Raw genomic sequence first — 22145 nt, 5'->3', positions numbered from 1 at the left:
CTGGCCAGACTGGGCAGCCATGGCCAGGGGTGCTGGATGCACATACCAACAGCAGTTTGGGTCCCCAGCAGCTCATTTCCTGCCCAAAGCTCCTCTCCACAGACCACCTTCCCCGGTAAAGTCATTGTCAACAAATGTTTTACCATCGTATGACTGGGGGTTCAGGAGCTGGGTTTCCTTTAAGCTCCTTCAGACACGAACTTGCTGACTTTCTCACTCAGCATCAGGTTGCTTCCACATGGTCCTTCCACGTGCGGGAGCCGTAGCTGCACCTGACCGGGCTTAACTCTGTTTCTGCCCATCCTCTCCACCCTCCCAGCTCTGACTCTTGCCTTTCTCATGACTGCTGGGTTCCGTGGGAGGAAAGCAGAGTGGTTTGAGGTGCACATAGCACTCACCACGTCGCGGCTGCTGGGCAGCAGTGTGAAATTTTCCATCAGGGAAATGACAACCAGATTGCCGCAGATTATTAATGTGACTGCTAAATAGCTTGTTTTTCTATGGAGATGAAGCAAAATGCAGGTAGAAACTATTAGCTTTGGGTAGAGGAGTATAAAGGTGATTTAGAGGTAGACTCTGGGGGATTTTAAATACACTGTTGAACCAATTGACTGATTCGCCTTAGGGAAGCTGAGAGTCTGCAGCGCTGCGGGTTCAAACGGCTAGGGCTTTGCAAAAGCTTGTTCTGCCATAGAGCAGGAGTAAAATGCGCTGCTAAACCAGAGGGTTTCTGTGCTGCTTTTCCCCCCAGCCCTGGCTTTAAGCCAGACTGTGTTCCATAATGTGCTGCCTTTTTTTTTTCTTCTTCTTTACCACCCCACCCCCCCCAAAGTCCTTCTTTGGAGTGAAATGCAAAGGCTTTAGTACAAGGCGTGATGTTGGACTCCTCAGCAGGGGAAAGAATTCGGCAAGGGCTTCCTTGAGGAAGGGCTTTGGGGTTTTGTTTTTGTTTTTAAAATCTGGTTTGCATTGAGCTGCCTGGCTGTTCCGATTTTCCTTGTCTGAACTCGCATTGTATGAACTATACCCTACATATTCATTTGTTTAAATAGTGCTTGAATTTCAGCCGCCGTCTCTGCGGTGTTTTGCCATTGTTAACATAACAAGAAAGAGACTGGAGGGTCCTGCACTGGCCTCCCCAAAGCTGCAGTTGGTTCAAATCCATGGCTGGAGCTTGTGGGGACTTGGATCTAGATAGATCCAAACCTCTGGTGTCTCTGAAGGAAGGAAGAGGAAATTGGTGCAGACCTGTAGAGAACTTTTTGTTAATTTTTAAAAGCAAATTGGAGAGATGACAGGGGTGAATGACTCTCTAGGACAGCACCCAAGGAGAAAAGCTCATCAGCTGTGGGAGACAGTTCTTCAAGGAAGTGGGAAGAGGCGATGCCTGACATCACCCTGTCAGGAGGATAACCGGTGGAGCCCCCCTCCAGCTACAGCAAGGTGCTGTAGGAATCCACAAAGCAGCAGTGCCCTGAACCAAGGTGTGCAACCTCCATCTGCAGATGGAAGGAGCAGCCAAAGCCTGTGGTAGTATCTCAAGCTGATTTCCTAGTGCATCTCACTGCAGGAGCCTGGAGTGTACGCGGCACAGATGATGTAAAGTTGTCACTGGTAACATTAAGATCTAATAGCTGCTGCGGCATGGAAATATCAACCATCTGTGCCAAAGTGTCAAAGGAAAGCTTGCTGGCAAAATGCATTAAAATGTCTATTTATGTAAACAGTTGAGGCTGGAGAACGTGGGAGTCATCTTAATCAGTGTCAGAGGACGTGAAATTTTCAGGTATCCAGGATGATCGAGAGGAGAGGTGAAGGGTTAGAAAACCTGCCAGCATGGAGGAACCATTAGGCTCCAGGTTCAAGCATTAATGATAGTCACCCAAACAGTATTTATGTACTGCCTGAATTCAATGTGCAGGGAAGAAGGTAACTGAAAATTATTAGCTGTCGTGATGCCCACTGATTGATTTCTCCATGTGGGAGGAAATTTTCATTGCTCCATGGAGAAGTGGTGTAATGGAGCTGGGCAGTGGGATTTGGCAGGCTGGTGCCCCAGGTCTTGGGAAGTCTGTGCTAGTGTCTAAAGTCCTGGGCAGGCTGGAGGGCAGCAGGTCTGAATCCATTTGTGAGCACTGCCTCAAGCAATAAGGGCATCTGCGTGATCAAAAGCGCTTTGCTCCCAGGACTCAGTAGTCAAGAGCATCCTAATCTCCATCAGTTTAAGCCAAGTTGAACATGTTGCTGCTGGCCGCAGGAGTGGTGGAGGGCAGCTGTGGATTTGTCAGGCATATGGAGGCTGCTTCTTTGACATCCCTACGTGCCAAAACGAGATCTTGGCAAGTGCTCATTCACCTCCTGAGGCGGCTGTGTAGGATCCAGGGATGAGCTGCAGCTCGCAGGGTGTGTGCTGCCCAGCTTGCCCTTGTCTGGCAGCTTAGGACAGTCAGGGGCAACACTGTGTCCCCTCCAATCTCTACAGCTCCATGTCAGGTCGATCCAGGACATCTGAATTTTGGCTTCTTTCATGCATGTGGATTTGTTGTCAAGCCTCCAGGTCAGGAAGGAAGGGAATCCTATTTCTGTAAAATATTTTTGGTGTCACTTGCAGCTCATCTGAATTGTTTCCTGCAAGTGCAGGGACTCAAAGATCCATCCTACATCCAGGCAGCAGCTGGTGCTGCACCAGGGGCTCTCTGCATCCCACACTGATGCAAACCGGTATCGTACCCCCTTAACGCTATTTCTTGGCTGCTTTACTCCAACTGTGGCCTTTAAAAGCATAGCCCAACTTTTCTCTGTGGTGAAATTTCTAATGTGGTGCTTCCCTGTATGTTTCTGATTAGGCTTCGATTCGGGAAGCCACTTACACATGTGTGTGCATCCCTTAAGTCAATGCAATAGCCTTTCCCTGACCAACCTCCCATTGCCCCGGGAGCTTTCCTGGGAGCTCACAAGGTCCCGCATTCACACACCATCTTCTCTTCCTAGAGGTATCTCCACTTCCACTTCAGTGCATATCCCATGTCTCTATTTAACTCCATTACACATCTCTCCAGCCCTGTGCCAGCTACTCTTAGCCAAGCGATCAAACCTTTGGCAGCGTGGCAAGGCTTTCCCTCCCTCGGCGTCTGCTGGCTCTGCCCAACACGGGGCTTGTTGCTAGCATCAACTTCATTTCTCAGTACTACAGCTGCACAGGACGCTCCCATGGTAGGAAAATGAGGTGCCTTATAGATTTACCTGTGCCGTATTCAATTAGCTCCTGCTTAAGCAGAAATTACTCTTATTAATGATTTGTTGTTGGAGACTGGAGGAGTCAAGTCAACGCTAATGGAAGTCATCAGAGCTGTTAATCGCTAGGATCACTGACTTCAAAACCAGCTCTCTGTTTGCTGTTGGGGGTAATTCTTTTTATGGACCTCCGGGGTTCTTCCACTCCTCAGTGATTTGAAGGGTTTTTGAGGTCTTGTAGGAACTCACATGTTTTAATTGACTTGCTCACGTAGCTCTTCCAGGCTGCCATGCACAATACAGGGGTACCATGGACCTCACAGTCATTAAAAAAATGGGCTGTGCCTATAAAGCAGACTTTATCCTGGTTCCGGAGACTGAACGATTTGAAAATTAAATGATATTTCATGCAGCTGCAAAGTGTATGGGGTTTTTATCAGATAATTCAGTTCTCTACTTTAGAGATGAGTCTGTGTGGATTCTTTGACATGTACTAAAAGTTTTCTTCAGCTCCCTGGATGGGGAGCTGTAAGTGTCAATCCTTTCCTGTTAATTTAGTTCAGAGGCTGGAAATACTTGGGCTGCCTTAGATCCTATCGTTACAGCTGTTGTTTCAGCTGCCATCCCTACCCTCGTGTTATCTCTGCTCAGGCAGTGTTGAGAAGAGACTCCGGCTCAGTGAAATGGGAAAATGATGTGTGCTTTTGAAACTCTCTTCATCCCTGTGCAGATGAAAAATCGCTGCTCTCTGCAGATAGCTGGGCATTTCTCTCTGCTCCTTCTTTGATTATTGTGGTTGTTCCCCTTGGGTAAGAGCCAACAAACTCAGCTAGAGCTTCTGGAGCATCCTCAGCTTGCACTGGCAAATCCTATTGTCTTTAAACACTCCTGATTGCTGATTATTGGTGATTTCCCAGGGATCAGTCCATTTTTTCCCTGATTCTCCTGGTTGGGGTTGGTCCCAATGCTGTTGGTGCCCACAATTCTGCCCTGCTGCTATCCGTGTCCTCGCGGAGCCCCTTCCCACCGCGCTCAGCCCCCAGCAGGAACAGGGACAAGAGCTGTGCACTTTTTCCCTCATCTCTGCTGGATTTAAGCTGTTTGTTATAATTGTTTTTTTGCTGATGTTAGGAAACGACCAGCTTTTCCCCCATGGATGTCTGTCAGCATTAGAGATAGTGTTACCAGCATCAGAAACCCAGGTTCAGCAGAACTGTGCAGGAGCCGTACTGAGTTAGCCTTTTTCTTTCTCCTTTTTTTTTTTTTATTTCCTCCCTCCCCCTGGTACCTTCTCAAGTACTAATGGGGAGATAAATTTCAAAATTGGTTTAGATTAACTAGAAATAGAGGGCTTTAAATCTCAAGTACTTACAAGGTGTGACCAAGTGGAAATGCAGCTTTTGTTCAGCTTAAGCTCCTTGGAAACCTGGGCAGAGGGATGAGCCAGTGCATGTTTTTCTTGCATTTTCTGGGATAATATTCATCCAGAAATCTCAAGCTAAAATAGATAAGGAGTTCAGGCAAGTATATCTGCTGTTGCCTCCTGAGAGCAATTGAAAGATCCCACTCCCAGGGCTTGGGGTAGGAGAGCATGGTCTGTATGTCCTGTTTGGGGTCCTGGGCAGGGATAGTTCATGGCAGGTCCCTTCACGGCTGATTGATGAGGTTCTCCATCGTGCTCGGGGCTCATCCCCTCATTTGTGCCCCAGGTTCAGGGTGTTTGGGAGGCGGAGGTGCATGGGGACACAGCCCTGTATGGGCAGTCGGGGCCAGGGAATTCTGTTGTTGGCCATGGATGGTCAACAAGGATGTGGTGGAGAGGAAGGTTTTGCACCAGAAGGTGCTGTGTCCATGGGCCTCAGCTCCTTCCTTCTGCAGGTGTGGGATGAGAAGGGACATTGTTACCTGGCACGGGGAAGAACGGGTGGGGGTGAGGAGATTAGCAGCAGTGGTGGACAAGGAGTCCCTCCAGTGCAGACAGCTCTGATTCCTGCAAAATGAAAGCTGCTTTCTTCCCTTTCTTAAGAGCGTTACTTGCCGTGGCATGAAATATTCAGCCCATAACAAAATCCTCCTTTCCCATGTGGTGATGGGATGAAACTGGACTTGTTCTCCTGTCTGTCAAAGTATTTTCCTTTTAATAAATGCCTATAAATCCGAACTTCCCAGCAGTCCTCCTCCAGCCCACCAAGCACGCTGCCTTCTCTGTGTCTGCAGCCCCAGGAGGAGCAGAGCAAAACCAAATCTGCTCCCTTCGGAATTGTTTTCTTTAACCAGTTTGGCAAAGGATGATCAGAGAAAGCCTCTTGGTCTATCGGGCTCTGATTTAAGCGCGGCTCAGGTTCCCGCTGCTGGACTCAGGACAATAGCTAAAGCCTGATGCCTTTTATGGAGCCCCAAAGACAATTGATGTCATCACTGAAAATATGCGTGGATTGAGTTTCTATTTATAAACTAGCAAGTGGCTCTGGAGTTAAGAGGAGCTGTATTTCCCAAAGGGAACCAAAGTGTTTTTTCGGATGGCCATGGCTTAGCAGGTGCATCGATGGAGGGGGAATAACGTGGGTGCGATGAGAGCAGGGCACAGAAAAGGGTCATCGGTTGACTGAGGACACAGCCATGAGCTATAAATGATGGGGAATTGGGTGTGGGAGAGGGCACAAAAAGGGCACCTCGTTTTGTTAATTAATAACTGCTTCTGTTCATCAGGATTTCTTGCGTTTTGCCCCAGGACTTGTGGTCTGGCTCCTGTTTTGAGGCAAACCCAGTGCGTGTCTGCTCCCAGGCGGAGGGTGGAAAGGATCGTAATGGAGTGGTGTCAGGTTGAACATCACGTCTTTGTGTGACCCAGTTGATTTTTTTCTTATGTATATATATTAAAAATCTGCAAGTGATGAGTCAGTAAAATGTTGTTGGTGTTTCCTGTGAAATAGCTGAGGTCGGTATTTTCTTTCTGTGTTATTTTTCCTTAGTTGCCATGGTAATGATTTCAGAAGGGTTTTATTCTGCAGCCGTTTGAATGGGTTAGAAGTTTTCATGGTTTTCTGGATCCGCTCGCAGAAGCAGAGCCCTCGGGATCAGGAGGGATCTGCTTCCTGGCCAGTCACCCCATCTGTGCTGTGGCAAGACAGAGTATTTTTCCTATTTTATTGTATTATTAGCAAGATAGAGAGGAAAGACCCTGGGATGCTTCTGCTCTTTTGAGCTGACATCCCCAGGGGCAGGGGCTGGGCAAGACCAGGCTTGGCCGCAGCCTGGGCAGAGGGGAAACGGGGATGGACGGATCCGTGCCGGGTGCAGGTCTGACGATGATGAAGACCTGTGCCATGCCTGTGCCTTATATGGGTCACGGCTGGAGGAAGACGGGAGTAGAAGCCTTGTAAGCTCCGTGCACCATCTGCCAGGGCACTTGGTTGCACTTCATCACACAGCAGGGCTTGTCTTTCAGGAATCGGAGAACGCAGCCCCCCCGGGGCTTGTGCTTTTAATGACCCCAGGCCCTGTCCTCACCTTTTTCCCCACGTTGCCTTTAGCCTTGCTGGCTCAGCAGACCCCTTGGAGCCCCGTGCACAGGAAGGAGGTGTGTGTGCCACTGTCTCGTGCCCAGATGGAAATGGAGCACGTACCTTTCTGTCATCGGAAACCCGGCTTGCGAGCTTCTATTCAGTTTAAAAAAATATAAATAAATGAAAAAATAAGAAATGCATTACAGCCTATTCCTGAATGCTGAAAAAGGGCAAGGTGCTGGTCCAGCTCTGAGACACCCCTCCAGGTGACTTTTAGTACCTGGGGACATCTTCTCTTGCCTCCTCCTGCTGAGTGCCAGGCAGGGTGCAGGGAGCATCCCCTGCCCGCCGCCAGGCTCTGCACCCTGCCAGGCAGGGTTACAGCTGGGCAGGCGCCCGTGGCTCGCCTCCTCCCCGCCGCCTTCGTTTGCTGTGTGGTGTTTATGAGAGATGCTGTGCTGTCTGCTCCTATTTTATGTGCTGCCAGAGCTCGTCAATGTGCTGTTTGGTACATCAACAAATCGACACTACACAAACAGAGAGCTAACAAGGAATGATTTATCCAGGACACCATTTCTGTGTGTCCAGCAAGGCGAGGTGTCCTGGAAACAAAATTCAGTATTTGCCAGAGACTCATCAAAAGAGCCGGTGTTTCGTGCCACAGCTAAATCATGCTTGTATCTCAATCTTTCTGGGTGTTGCTCATTTAATCATAGGATGCTTTCCTTTTAATTAGTCACTGCTGCTACTGATGAGAGAATTAGCAGACTCCACTTTTAATGGAGAAGCTGATGCTGTGGCAGGTGTGCTGTAATTGGGGTGGTGGGCAGGAGGCTTTCTGCTGTAAAGAACCCCCAGGATGTGCACTTCAGGCTCTACTTCCCTGCAAAATGCCCTTTCCTGGAGGGGTTTGTTTTCCAGATATATCATTTAGTTGCAGGATGCTACCTCCCCTGCCTACCGTGTTGTGGCCCTTGGAGGGTAAAGCTGCTTGATTTTACTGGGTCTTTTCCTCCGCGCCTGGTGAGGACCTGTGGAGCTGGTTGTATGTCATGAGTTGGTGACTCTTCGAGGTACATTAAGTCTAGAGCTGATCAATATCGTTTTGATTAGATGGCTGTTGTCAGAAAATAGCAGTTTATCAAACTTGAAGCTGCTTATGGGAGGGGAGTGGTTTCAGTGAACTAGTTTTACAAAAATAATTTATTGAAACACATTGTCTGAGAGATCTGAAATGTTCATTTGAACAGTTGGGGAACAAAAAGTTCCGTGTTCTTCTTCAAGCTGACTTTTATTTATGTGTTTTAATTTCACTTGATTTACAGTACAGAGTAAATGGTTAAGGGAATAGGGACTGAAATGGAGGGGAAAGCTTTCAAAATTTTGGGTACAAAGTGTTTCAGTTTGCCTGTTCTGAACCTCTGTATTCCTGTTTGGGATGGGATGACAATTTCAGTTCCCACAGGAGAGAAAAGCCCCTTTTCTGCTGTGTTGTAATGATGTCTAAGAGAGATGTCTCAGACATAGTTACGATTTCTGTAGAGCAGAAGCATTTCATAAACAGTCCCGTTATCCGTGCGCATCTCTGGCTGCATGGAAATCCTGGCATTCTCAGAAGTGTTTGACTCCCTGCTGCCTGGCTATGTTCCCCTTGGGCAGGGTCATGATCTTAGCCAATGTCTGTTTTATAAATATTTACAAATAATTCCCGGTGGTGCTTGTGGCAGGGGTCTGGGCAGGTGCCCTATGGGCTGGCTGCAGCAACGTATGCCTTTCAGGGCACTCCTGAGCCCCCCTGGGGACCCCCTGAGTGGAAGTGAGGGGCTTGGGGAGAGAGTCCTTCAAAAATCCTCCGAGTACTTTGCATTGCCCCTTCTCATCTGTTTAGGGATGTGTTGTTTCCTGAAGCAAAATAACTCCTTGATTTCAGCTGGGTCTGGTTGTCCTGTGCTTCCAGCAGATGCTTCTCTCCCCCTCCCCTGGCAGAGCCCCAGGCTGCCCTGGAGACCCTCCTCTTCTCCCAGCAGAGTGAAAGGGAAGCTTTCCCTTCCTCTTTTGACCTATTTTGGCCATTAATCTGGGATTTTTTTGATATTACTTCTCACCTCTGGTTCAGGAGGTCCCGCTCTTCATTTTGTATTATAGACGCCCAAAGTCTCAGATATTAAAACTGTTCCCTGTGAAGGAAGTGGAAGAGTGTAGGGAGGAGGAGCAGCCCAGGGCCAGGTGGCTTTTTTGGAGGGAAGCAATGGGAGATGGATGGATCCAGCGCTGCTGCGGGTGCTGAGCATCACCACGCTGCACGGGCCTTTCTGGGCCATTGCCAGGGATATTTGGGGCTCTTGTGAGCCAGGTGAGCTGGGAGGGGTGCTCCGTGGGCTGGGGTCTCATGGCCCACCCAGTGGGTGCTGGGGGTCCTGGGAGAGTTGCAGTCTAAGCTCTGCTCCCCACATCATGAAGCTGTGTCCTCCCAGCCAGATTTACAATCCCAACAACATCTACAGCCAGAAGGTGCTCACAAGGTGCAAAGTTTCATTAATCCATGCTATTAACACAACATCCCTGCCAGGGCTGATTGGGTTTTCCGTGTCAGCCCCCGCGGGGAAGGGATGCGGCCGCTGTGGTTGCTGCTGGGCGCTGCTCACTCACCGAGGGACTTAACCAGGTCGCGCCTGCAGGGACGGTTGGATGTGGCAGCGCGGCTGCAGAGGGGGAGCAGAGGGTGGAAGTCAGCCTTCGGGGCCCAGGTTAGTGGTGCTGATGGATGAGAAGGAAAGCTTCCAGGAACATGTTTCCTTTCCAGCAGTATCGCTGCGGTAATGATAACGGCACAGCCTGCTTCGGTGCTGGGGCGCTCGTGAATGAGTTGGCATTTTTTTTGTGACTAATGTAGACTTTCAGCTATTTGAAATTGTCCTGAGGTGCAGCTTGACATATAAGTTCTTGGCCTATTTATTACTTTGTGTCTGAGTGTTCCCATAGGTATATGATTTTAAACCAGGGCTGCATTTAATATCAGGAGCTGGAGCATTTGTATTTCAGCTCCAGATCAGTGAGGAGGCGATTTAGGCTGTAGGTCCAGTGTGTTTGGCAAACTCTAGCCGAAGCATCCATTCCTGGGTGAGGATGTTTGATGTATAGGAAGCGTTCAACACCCCCTTATTTAATTTTTTTATTACTTTTTAATGCTGCTGTGTCCCCCTTTGCTATCCAATGACCATTGCTGTGTCATCACAAGCTCCCACCAGCATCAGTGTAAGTCCCCAGGGATTATACAACCATGCTGAGACAGCATCAGGCCAATTTAGGTCACCATCTACCCTTGCACTGGGTTGGAGGAACCTGTTCTCCAAGGGCTTGCCCAGCTGTGCCTGGAGCCTTCAACCCTGAGAAAGAGTTGGATGATTCTGTGAACACCCACATGGATTTATCTGTTTTTTTTGCCAAGTTTATCTGTGAGCTTTTGGTCACTGTAGTTTCTTGGGACTTTGAAACACAGTTGAGCAAGTGTTGACCCTGAGCCACCCCCTGTCCTGGCTCCCATGGTGTTGCGTTGGGGCTGGGTCATCTCATGTCAAACCCTACAGCTTGTGAAGCAGCGTGTGCCATGGCGTTGCAGCTCCTGGTCGGTTGTAGGAAGTTTTTGGCCAGCCATGAAGGTGTTTCATGTCAGCTGTGGGAGCAGTCAAGAGCACACGTTGTGCGTTGGCTTCTGCTCATGGCATAGCTGCTGTGGGCTTGTACATCTGGCCATGACCCACCGCGGTGTTGAGGCATCTGAAGCTAAGGGGATTTAGACAAGTATCTGAGCGAGTTAAGCGCCAAACTACCCCTAAGAGGAGACCAGCACCCGCTGTGTGTAAGGTGTTTTACCAACTGTGCCAGCCCACTGCCCTGCGGGGCACCTCAGCGTTGCCGACACGACCCCGTGGCCGTCTGCCAGCAGGACATCAGCTTCTGATTTTAACAAAGCCTTTAAGTAGAAACACGCAGTTGTGGCTCTGTGTTGGGGTTAAATGGGGAGAGGGGATCTGGTACTGCAGATTCTGCTCCTGCCTTTGCCACTGACTGATCCTAAACAGACTACACCACCGGTTTTTGTCTTCTGCCATATGTTTTCCAATAATGCCCGCCCACCCGTCGGGGAAAGCACAGCACTGGGTGTCTGCAGGCATTGTTGGGAACCCTCTGTGAAATATGCTAAAAAAACATGAAAGGTATTAATTTATGTCTAAGATTAGTGGAAGTCTGTTTGTTACGGTTTTTTCATACCTCTATTTTTAGATTGCCGGTCTGGAGTGCCAGGATTGGTCCCTTCCCCATTAGCAGTATTTGGGGCCTCCTGATAATGAGGTTTTTGAGCCATTCCACTTATATCACCTCAAGTCTCTGCTTTTGAAAAACCTTAGCTTAAACCTTTTGATGAGATGCTAAATAAAAAGACAGGCCCTAAAAGAATATTTATGTGACAAAACGGTCCAGCTTTCCTTTCTGCTCAAGGCAAATTGGTTTGGAGGATGTGAAAGCGTTAAGGCTCAGTACATGCCACTTCTCCATAAACCTCCTGAGGTGGTACTAAAGCTGCGATTAACGTGAAGTCCATGTCTGGATTTACCTGCTCAATTTACAACGGGTGTATAAACCTTAAATACTCTGATAGTATTTTTCTTCTCTCTCCTGGGCTTTGAATGAGCTATTGCCATTTTCTTGCTACACCATCAGCATTGGAATTCCTATGCTTGCAGTACTGGGGCTTGTATTTCCAGGTGTGATCTCGGATACGGAGCTGTGCTGCTTACTGCCTCCCTTTCCTCCTCTTTCCCCAGCCGGAGGAGCTTACCAACGCCCTGGAGATCAGCAACATAGTCTTCACAAGCCTCTTTGCCCTGGAGATGCTGTTGAAAGTCCTCGTTTATGGTCCTTTTGGCTACATTAAGAATCCATACAACATCTTTGATGGGATCATCGTGGTGATTAGGTACAAACCTAGAGCTTTCTTTATGTGTGTTTCTCCTCATTGGGCTGTTTAATTAAACAGAAAGTAATGGAGATTGGGCATAAATACCTTCCTGTGACACTTTATACTTCTCTGCTGTAAATTAATGCACTTAGGCATGATTGCTAATACATATCTGGGGGTTATTTTACAATCATTTCAGAGAGAGGCCCAAGCAGAAAGCGATCAGTCCCAATGTCCTGGGAAAGTCTAGGATCCAAATGGTACGACCAGTGCCTGATTAAGTAGCTCTGGGTTTTTTTGGCATGTGCAAAGGCTATAATTGCCCCTGCAGCTGCAGGCACTGATTTGCAGGCATGTTTTTGACACTCTGGTGTCTAGTCTAGGGGCTCTGGCTCTGCTCTTTGCAAGCCTGGATGGAGTCCAGCTCGCTGGGGGCATTGGCGGTGTGTCTCTGCCCACTTTCCATCCCTCTTCTCTCTGAATTTCAGCCTCTCTTTGTATCCTCTCTGTGCTTTTGTGTTAGACTTGGTTGTCTCATCCTGCAATGACCTTTTTTTCTTCCTCAGCGTGTGGGAGATAGTGGGCCAGCAAGGTGGGGGGCTCTCGGTCTTGCGAACCTTTCGGCTCATGCGAGTTTTGAAGCTGGTCCGCTTCATGCCAGCCCTCCAGCGCCAGCTCGTAGTCCTCATGAAGACCATGGACAACGTGGCCACCTTCTGCATGTTGCTGATGCTCTTCATCTTCATCTTTAGGTGAGTGCTTCAGATTCCCCATCCAGACATTGCTCTGGGTTTTTAGGTGGGATCCCATGGTGGGGTATGACTCTTACCAGGACATGGTCCCAGGAATGGCATCACTGGCCAGTGCTGGCGGTGGCTTGCTGCCCTGACTAAATTCTCTTAGCTCTGGCCAAATGAAACATCTGTCTTTGCAAGATGATTTGCAAGGAAAATCTTTCAGCTGGATGATTCCTTGACATCACCCCAAGACAGCGGTCCCATTACTGACTAGCAGAAAGCCTGGTGCTAAAAATGTTGCCAAGGAGAGGGTGATGTTCCTAAAATAAAGTAATCTGTGGTGGTGCTCGTGCTCTTGCATGGCCTTTTCTTTCAAGAAGTGGAAATGTTAGAAATTGGCTTCATGTAGCCCCAGATTGTTGGATTTCATTCTAATTTTTGAGGTGTCTCCTTGTAACAGCTGACTCTGGTGTTCCAGCAATGCAGGCACTGGGAAAGCTGAAGAAAGCTAGTTTCCTCCATGGAATAATGTCCCTTCTCCCAGTGAGATGTTTCACTCCAAGACCACCATTTGTAGCTGCGGTGCTCAATAGAGCTGCAAATAATTCAATTATTCAGGTTACTGGCAGAGAGCAGGGGTAAACAGATTATTCTTTTAGTATCAATCTGAAATGAAAGGTATTCTGTTTCCTTGCCAAAATTGAAAAAGCTGTTTCAGGTCCCCTGATATGTCTCATTCAGGCATGTCACAGAAACCCTTTTTGTCTTCCTAATTTGATTTCAGCATATTTTGCTGAAAATGTGTCATTGCAAAACAGAAAGTCAAAACATTTTGTTTAGAAAATGTTGAAAGACAATGCTTTGACTTAAAAAACCAAAGCAGAAGAAAAAGAAGGAGCGGGCATACTTTTTGGTTGAAACTCTTTGACAGGTTTGACCCAAATTCACAACTGGCCTGCACGATCTCAAGGTGTGTTTTCAGTGAACAAATGATTCCTCTTTTTAAAAATAAAAAATTTAAAATTAAAAAAATTAAAGATTTAAAAAAATAAATTAAAAAAAGCCTGCCCAGGTGAAATGAGGAGGCAGTCAGCCCTGCTGTATGATTGCTGGTTGGTACTGTGGTCCTCCTGTGAGCCCCTGCTTTCCCTCCCGTGCAGCATCCTGGGGATGCACCTCTTTGGCTGTAAGTTTGCTTCAGAGCGCGATGGAGACACGCTGCCCGACAGGAAGAACTTCGACTCCTTGCTCTGGGCCATCGTCACTGTTTTCCAGGTACCAAATGGAAAATGCCACAACTCATGTGCATGCTGGGATTGTTTCAGTGTTGTTTTCTGACCAAGCGTAGCAAAGCTCCTTGCCATGGAAGGGAGAGGACCCAAACCCACAAGTGCAGGAACACAGGGGGTTTCAGACTGTTTTCCAGAATAAATCAGAAAGCTAATGAGGAGGGGCTGCCGAGGCAGGGGGCTCTTGTGTTTGCAGGGTATGGGCTGGGTGGGTGACAGTAAATGCAGAGGGTGGAGATGGAGAGGAGGACGACATCAGGACCATTCGCAGTGGTATTTTGGCAAAGAACAGAATTTGGTTTAAGCCCATAATTGATGTGTGCAGTTGTTTCTTCTAGCAGCTCTGAGCTCTGTAGCTGTGGGATTTAAGGAGGACTTTCAGCCGTTCTGGCTGAGGCAAGGTCTGGCTGACACTGGCAGCTGAACGTGTCCCTTTGTGCAGATGGGGGTCAGGGCAGTTTGGGCAGGGCCCTTATAGGTCGCGTGAGGGTCACTGTCACTTTGGTCCTGTCTCTTCTCTGGCTCAGAAGATGGCTTGGGCCAGATTTATATTCCTGTGGTTATGGCTACGGTGGATACTGCAAAAGTGGGGTGCTTGTCTGGCCCGTCTGGAGCACAGATACCCAGCCAGGCTCAGGGAAAACAGCACACTATCCTCCAGTATCTCCATTTTCCTGATATCTTTTCTCTGCAGATTTTAACCCAGGAAGACTGGAATAAGGTCCTTTACAATGGCATGGCATCGACCTCCTCCTGGGCTGCTCTGTACTTCATCGCTCTCATGACGTTTGGGAATTACGTTCTCTTCAACCTGCTGGTGGCCATCCTGGTGGAGGGTTTCCAGACAGAGGTAATGTCCTCACGCTCATCGTGCCTTTGCTTTCTTCTAAAGTTTCAGGGCTTCCAGATCCTGGAATGTGATTTCTGAGACAGACAGCAATACATTCACAAGAGTGGCACATGAAAAAAGTGGGGGAAAATAGTAGGTCGTCTTTTTTTTTTTTTTTTTTCTCCTTAGCCACAGTGCGGTTTAACACAGTAAGCCCTCTAAACGAAGGGCTTAAATAAAAAGCATTGTTAGTGTTAATGCAGGAGTGGGAATTCAGCAGTGAGTCAGGCACTGCGGATGGGATCGCTGTTATGACAGTGTCTTTGAAACAATTCTCACTGCGTTTGTCAGCCAGGAAACTTAGGCAGGCTGGTAAAAGATTAGTGACACGATTATCTTTTTTGATGGTATGTGTTCACGGAGCTCTTCCCGTTCCAGCCCTGCAATGTTCTGCACTCTTTAACGTACATGATTTCTGGTGTCTGCCATCTGTTTCCTTGGCCTGGGAACTTCCATGAGACATCCTGGATTGCTGGAGGCTTTCATGGAAGGGCAGGGGGGCACTTGGGTTTGAACTCAATCTTTATTTTCATCCTACTGCCTTCCCAACTGTCCAACTTGGAGCAAGTGAACGTGTCACCCAGCCCCCAGAGTGGGGGACCCGCGATGCTCACCCGCTCTCTGCAAAAATTGTCTGACTGTCCAAGAACATCAGTAAGGGGAGGGGACCTTTACACCCTGCCCAGGGGCTTGGAGAGGTAAATATAACCTGAAACTGCTCGCTGGGATCTGCTTGTATAGGCTGTGCTTTTACACACTGTCTCTGATTTTTATAAGCAGTCTGGGGTGACTAAGTATTAGTTACAATTTGTTGCTTGGGTATCATAATATCCTACCACCCTATGAACAGCTGTGCACAAAACTGGTTTTATTATTCTTTTTGAAGCACAGTTTAGAGTTAAATTAGTGGAGTTGTACCAAGAGATAGCAAAAAGAATTTTTTTTTTTCTATTTTTATGTATCGTCTCTCTCCATGTTGGTGCTTTTCTTTTTTAATTGCTATTGTAGCTGTTTCTGTCTGTAAATCCTACCCCCCTCCTGCCCCATTCAGCCGAAGGGAAGGTCACTGCCAGGTTGTCCCAAATAGTACAATGTTCCTTTGCCTGAGCGAGAAGAGGCAAAAAGCTCCTTGTGATGACAGCTTCAAACCCAACCCTTTTTCTGTCCAGTTTAGCAAGTCGGTTCTCTGAAAGCTGATGGAAGTGAGCGCTCACCTGCTGTACCCACTACCTAGAGAAAAGGATGCAGCCTTTCCGTGCAGCCCCTTCTCCAACTCCTGGTCCTTGAGGGAGGCTGACACCTCTGGTCCTTGGCTCAGCCTGGATTTTCATGCTAGAGCATCCCCGTGCATGCCTGCTGGCATGCTCCCGCACACCCAGCTGCTGCACGCCTCTTTCCCTGGGCAGCGATTTATCTGCGCTCGCTTTGCGGCCAGCTGGTACCTTGGTGTAACTCCCTGTAAATTCCTGCCCTGGCTTAATGCGCTGCGATCTTATTCCATCATCACGTCCTTGAGGGTGCATCTTCCCTGGAGTCAGGGGAAGCCCCTGCAGCACCCCCCAGGTTTGCTTTTGGTTGGTTTTGTAGCAGGGCTGTCCCATTGCCTGTCCTTGCTTCTCTTCTGCTGGGGCAGCGCCGGGCTGGTCCAAGCCAGCTCCAGGACTTCGGTGTAAGCTGCAAACGTGCTTTAAGTGCGGTGTAAATCAGGGAGTAACTTCTGATTCAGGAAAGCACTGAGATAGCCTGAAGCCAGTGATGCTTTGAGAGGTGAGGCCAGGGACCAGGATCCAGCGCCGCCTCCAAAGATCCGACCCTCCTGGGCCAGTTCTGCCCAGCCACGGCAATCCCACTGAATTTGCATCACATTTCTGTAATTTGTGACTCTGATTACAGTGCTGTTTTATATCTCAGGCTCTGATGATGGCATCTTCCTTCCACGTCCTTGTTACTCTGAGTTGTCCATGGTCTTCCAGTAGATTACAACAGGATCGAGAGATCCCGCAGCTCAACCCAAGTTTCTTGCAGCAGACAGGGAGCAAATGTCTGCTGGAGGTTGGGAGCCAGGTCTAGCGTTGCTGGTTAATGTTTATTCAGCTTTGCTGGTGTATAGCTCTGCAAACAGATCTGGTTTTTGCTAGCCAGCACGAGAAGGATCCTCTCCTAAGCAGAATTAATAGAGAGATCATCTCTCGCTGTAAACAAACCCCAGAGTCTCCCTCCTGTGATTGCACTTGACCCCTCTTCTGAGTTTGTTTTTTTTTTTAATTCTTATTATTATTTTTTCCATTCTCCTTCAGATTTCTGGGCTGAAACACAATCCTGGGGCTGCAGCCTTTATCTCCCTGGTCCTTGAGTGCCTTTCCTCAATCTGCAAGCACCTCGTTAATTTTAGTGCATGGCTTTGCAGCCCCAGTTGCTAGGCAGCAGATGTATATAAGCAGTTGAGAAACAAAAAGGACCTGTTCCAAACTTTAAATATGGAGCAATATATTTTGCAGGGTTGAGCTTTTTTTTTTTTTCCTTTTCTCTTCTTTCTTTTTATTTGGTAACCCGCTTCTCTTGCAAGAGGCGCATGCATGACTTTATGCAACATGGTTATTTTTGACCGCGTGTTCTCTGGTTTAACTCGAGCCTGGAGCTGGTGCGGGGAAGGTGAGCAGGGGACTCCGTTTGATCGAGCTGCTAATTTAAAATTGCTGCCTGACCTCTGAGGTCCCTGCCCTGGGGACTTCTCTCTGAAGCAAGCAATGACTCCTCTTTGTCAGGCATAAAGCTCCTCTCCCGAGGCACTTCCTAATAATATTATCTCCAAAGTGTATTCTTCCATTGGTAATCCTCCTGGTTTCATGTACCCTTGTCCCTGGCTGTCCTTGCTCATGGATTTGTTCCTTCCCCTCCTTTGTATCCCTGTCCCTCCCTCCCTGGCACGCCAGGCCCTTCAGCCCCTCCATCCTTTCCTCTGTGGGACATTACCTGCTCTCTGGATGTAGCATCTCTGGAGAAATACAGCTTTGATTTCTTCAAGGCTTCAGCCAGAGGGAACCCTCCCTTCTCCTACAGCAGGGATCTTGGATGGTGTTTTTCTTGCCTCCCTTAGCTTTTGCATTCCTGGTTTCAATGGGATTTTCCTTGTGAAGGAAAAGGGTTTCCATGTTTTCTCTTTTGAGAGCTTTTCCTTGTCAGTCTTTGTTACAACTGAAGACTTTGTGTCCATCACATCACTAGCAAGGTACTGTTGTCCAGACATCCTAAAGCTGATGGGTCTTCCCTAAACTCTTCATCTGAGCCTGGAGTGGGATGAGTTTTGCATCGCACATGGCAACTGGTGGAAAGAGCCATTGCCCTGTAGGCAAGAAATTGAGCTGGTGGGATAACGTGTGCCCTCCTGCCGCAGCACGTAACTTCCCACAGCCCCATGGGATGGGACCCGGCTCAGCCGCGCTGCCAAAACATGCAAAGGAGTGTTGGGAGAGCCACCCTTGAGGAAGGGGAAGCACAAGGAGGTGAAAAATGATGTGTGCTTTCCAAGTGGGTAGGGGGAGACTGGCTTCTCGTGCTGTGCAGAGATGCTGGGGCATGTGCTGTGCCCCTTGCCCAGAGCCCTGCTGTGTTTGGGCATCCCGTTGACTTAAACGGGTGTCTCTGCTAACAGGGATGAGGAGGGATCTGAACTCACGGCACATTCTGGTGGCTTTTCTTAAATTAGGTATTTTACCTGGCTGTAAGAGGACTGATATTGTGTTAATCAAACATTCATTAAAAGCCTCCATTGCTGCTTAATGAAGGCATAATAAATAAAGATCCTATTATGCAGCTGCAAAAAAAAAAAAAAAAAAGTCATGTTTTCGATAATTAGCTGGTGTTTCATTAGCACAATTACCACTTAGGAGCTGAAGCAAGCTCTGTTCGAAACACTTAAAGGTAAGGCTGGTCCCTTCGCAGGGCTTTGCTCCATCTGAGCTCTTCCAGCCCTTCCCTGTGCTGAGCGGGGACGGTGCCCCAGCCCAGCTCTCCATCGCGGCCGTGTGCTGCCCTTCTCCCCCTTCCCCTTCCTTCCCTGCCTTTTTCTCGTGTTGTTTTTTGATTCCCCGTTCCAACCTGCTGTTGAAACTGTGACAATTGAACCCCCCCTTCCCCTTCCTCCCCCCTCCCTCCCCCCGTTTCTCCTTCAGGAGATCTCCAAGCGAGAAGATGCGAGTGGGCAGTTAAGCTGTATTCAGCTGCCTGTCGACTCGTCGGGGGTACGTACACAGCACATCCCACCGCCCGCCGTGGTTGTCTCTCTCGTGGTGCCTGGTCACACGCCATGGTGCTGTTCTCATTGTAGTAACTGTCATTCTTTTGGGGGTTGTTTGGGTGTTCTGGGGGTGGTTTTAGTTTATGGTTTTTTTTTTTTTTTCCTTTTTGTTGTCCTCGTTGTCAAGTCAGCCCTGATTTTAAGTCCCTTCCTTCTCTGGGGGAGCCAGGTAAATTAAGGTGGGTGCTTCAGGGCAGCTGATGTGGCTTCAGCCCCAGCTCTTGTTGACCTCTTTCTGGATGCCTGCCCCAGGGAAGGCTTCCTGTGGGGCTGTCACAGCTCCTCCACAGCACAGTCACATCCCAGACACATCCCTAGGGATGTGGACGGTGATGCTGAGTGCTGAATGTGCCTGTCAAGCACTCCCTCCATCATGCAGGCAGAGGAGGGTGCTCGCGAGTGAAGGGACCTGGAATCAAGCCTGTTTGTGGACACGTGTGTGTGGGAGCCCTGTGCTCAGCAGGACAGGGTAGGACAGTGGCAGCTGCGCTGTGGCGTGTCCCAGAAAGGCTGGCCGGGATGCTGGGATTGCTGGCGAGATGCTGCATTACAGCGTGGGACAGGATGTGAAATGGTCCCGTTCGGGTCTGAGGAAGCCGTGGATCTCCGAAGTGCAGCACACCCCAAACCTTACTCTTCTGCCAACCTCATCTTTCTCTTTACCACTCCCTTCCCTTTCTCTCCTTTCCAAGAAGTCTGTTTTTTCCCTCAGCACAAAAGCCCTTTCCCATTGTATCCCAGTGTGTCAGTCCCCTTTGGTACAGGCTGGTTTAGCTGTCGTACCACCTGGTCCATCTTGACATACCCTCATTTCCCGAAAGGATTTTAACTCCCTCTTCTCTCATAACCCCTTTTCCATCCAGAAAGGCAAACTGGGAGTGCAAGAACAGGTAATGGGCAGCAGCCCTGGCTGCGAGATGCTTGTCTGCATCATACTGAGTCTGGCACGTGGTGTTTCGGAGGGGATGCTTTCTGCCCTCCAGACGTGGGGTTTGGTGCTGGGGAAGGGGGTGGGAAGTCCCCGTGTAGCTCTGCTTGTCCATCTTGGCCCACGTCTCATCGTGCACCCTAAAACTTTCCTTTGGTCTGTTAAAGAGCACTCCAGGAATACAAATCACATAAAATTCTTCCTGTTACTTATTCCTTTTTAATAACGCATTAGGGAGAATGAGTAATTCCTGGCAGGATGGGCTGAGCCGGGAGCCTCTGTGGGGAGCATACCTGGAGCCAGCTGGAGCCCCTCTTTGTACAGAGACACAGTTTTGACTCCAGCAAAGTTCAGGCCAGCCTGATTTTACTGCTCCCCCTTGCAAGGTGCATTCCTGACCTTCCCAGTCTGCGTCTTGCAGGATGAGCTTCCCTGAATAGCACAGAAGTCCTGGATCCTCAGGAGGGGAAGTTTTGAGCCAACACTTCACATCACACTCTCTTTTGCCTTAAAAACATTTGTCTGAGAGTGTCCTGTCTGCCTAGAAAAAAGTCCCTTTAACTATTTAGTGACCGCACAGGGGAGTATTGGGGCTTGTCCCTCTGGGGTTTTGCTTAATAGAGAGGCACAGGGCACAGGACTTCGTGTTGGATGCCATCTTTTCTTCCTGTCCCACACTGGGGCACCTCTGGGCTTTTACAACCAACAGGTACCCAAGCACCAAACCTCCGCACGGCTGGCCAGGGCTCCTGGGGGTGCAGCTTAGCCTCGGTGGGGTTTTCTGGGGCTCCTGGTGTCTCCCAGCTGAAGTGAGTGTCTGCTTGGCTTCCCTCATCCCAGCACCCTCCCTCCCTTCCCACCTCTCTCCTTCATCGTGACTGGGCTTGGTGCCCTTTGCCAGAGCAGTGGTTTCAGCCGTGAATCCTCCTCTTTTGGATGGGTATTGTTCTGGCGAGCACCACTGCCTGTCGGGTGTACCCTGACTATACCACACCCTAAGCGCCTTTCTGCAGTGCCAATGGACAGAATCAGTGGGGCGCCCAGGGATGTCCCTAACTGGGTCCGTGCCGCAAGACCGAGCCAGAGCCTGGGCACCACGCTGCGAGCAATGGTAAACCTCTTCTCTCCCCTCCCAAGGATGGGCACGTGTCAGAGTGGGCAGCTCTTGCTTAACCCCTGCCCTTCGAAATGATATGGTGGAATTTAACCCCCCAAACGATACAGCATAAATCTGCAAAGGTTCTGCTTCTGTTGCATTGCAGCTGGGAGGGGAACGGCCACCCAGGGCAGATGTCGCCAGGTTCTGCCACCTGGATCCTCTCTGCGCTGGTGGGGTGTCCATCGACACGTGCCCATTAGTTGCATTGGAAATTCAGGGTCCCTTGTGCCCCTTCTGAACCCTGGATTGCTTCATCGAAGCATCGCTAGAGAGAGCCACACAGGGAGTTTTAAGCCATGGTGTATAAATTGAGAGATGAGTAGTCCCAAAATTGCTCATCAGACATCTGTCCTTCCTTAATATCTGCCCAGTATGCAATTCCAGCAGCAAAAATTAAGCAATGGTTTGGGGTTTTTTTCCGATCCTTTTCTGGGACCATGTTTGGAGCCAGAGGCAGTCTGTCTTCCTGGTAGGAGGTTAATTAGTCTGTGGTATAAATATGTGCATGCGTCATTTTGTGAAAGGTGATGTTGCATTGTGGTACAAAATTCGGTGGATCCATAGGTGTGGTGTTGGAGACGGGAATCCGTTTTTTCAGAGGGGTATCCGTGCACCGTGGCCCATCGCCCTCCTTGCTGAAGCCCTCTGTTTTGCTCCAGGGTGATGCTTCCAAGTCTGATTCCGAGGGGGATCTCTTCCCCCGCTGCCTGGAAGAGGAAGGAGGACTTAAGAAAACCTTGTCGAATCCAGCCTGTGAGTAACAAAGCCAGGAGTAGGGGTCCTTCCGCAGAAACCTCACCTTGCTGTGACAACAGTGTGTCCCAAAGGGCAGAGTCCTCCCTGGGAGAATGGTGTAGTCCAAACAGTGGAATGCTTGACATTGCAGCAGGCTTGTGGGGTGGGATCTGGGATGCAGACCTGGCTGAAAGCCCAGGCTGTGCTTTCAGGGTATCTCTGCAGGGGCACAAGTAGAGGAGCCATGGGGAAGGAGGATGGGGGGAGCAGGCATGGGCAGAGAGGGTGCCAGGGCTGGAGCTGGCAGGTGTTGGTTGAGGGCAAGTGGGTGACAGTCTGCATCTTCTCTCCTCTCCCATTGGCACCCGATCCCGTTCCAGATTTACATCCCCATGCTCCACTGCCAGGCTG

General features: G+C 49.2%; 1 protein-coding gene across 18 annotated transcripts in view; it reads left to right on the top strand.

Annotated features, from left to right (window-relative positions):
- The window catches only part of CACNA1G (calcium voltage-gated channel subunit alpha1 G), a 153479-nt gene that overhangs the window by 70285 nt on the left and 61049 nt on the right, over positions 1–22145 (top strand). For 17 of the 18 annotated variants that reach the window (XR_005107300.1, XR_005107302.1, XR_005107301.1 and 14 more), the window contains exons 11-15: positions 11567–11718; positions 12267–12452; positions 13598–13712; positions 14421–14576; positions 21659–21752. Coding sequence is in view for 15 of the 18 variants with exons in the window: in XM_037407187.1 (XP_037263084.1) it covers positions 11567–11718; positions 12267–12452; positions 13598–13712; positions 14421–14576; positions 21659–21752 (703 nt within the window). In the remaining 3 variants the exon portion in view is untranslated. Of the gene's footprint in view, positions 1–11566; positions 11719–12266; positions 12453–13597; positions 13713–14420; positions 14577–18787; positions 18857–21658; positions 21753–22145 lie in introns of all 18 variants that reach the window. The other variant, XM_037407277.1, reaches the window with a different exon arrangement.

This window comes from Falco rusticolus, chromosome 1 (genome assembly GCF_015220075.1).
Source record: "Falco rusticolus isolate bFalRus1 chromosome 1, bFalRus1.pri, whole genome shotgun sequence".
In the NCBI taxonomy this organism is placed as follows: domain Eukaryota; kingdom Metazoa; phylum Chordata; class Aves; order Falconiformes; family Falconidae; genus Falco; species Falco rusticolus.
This window is presented reverse-complemented; position numbering and strand designations above follow the sequence as displayed.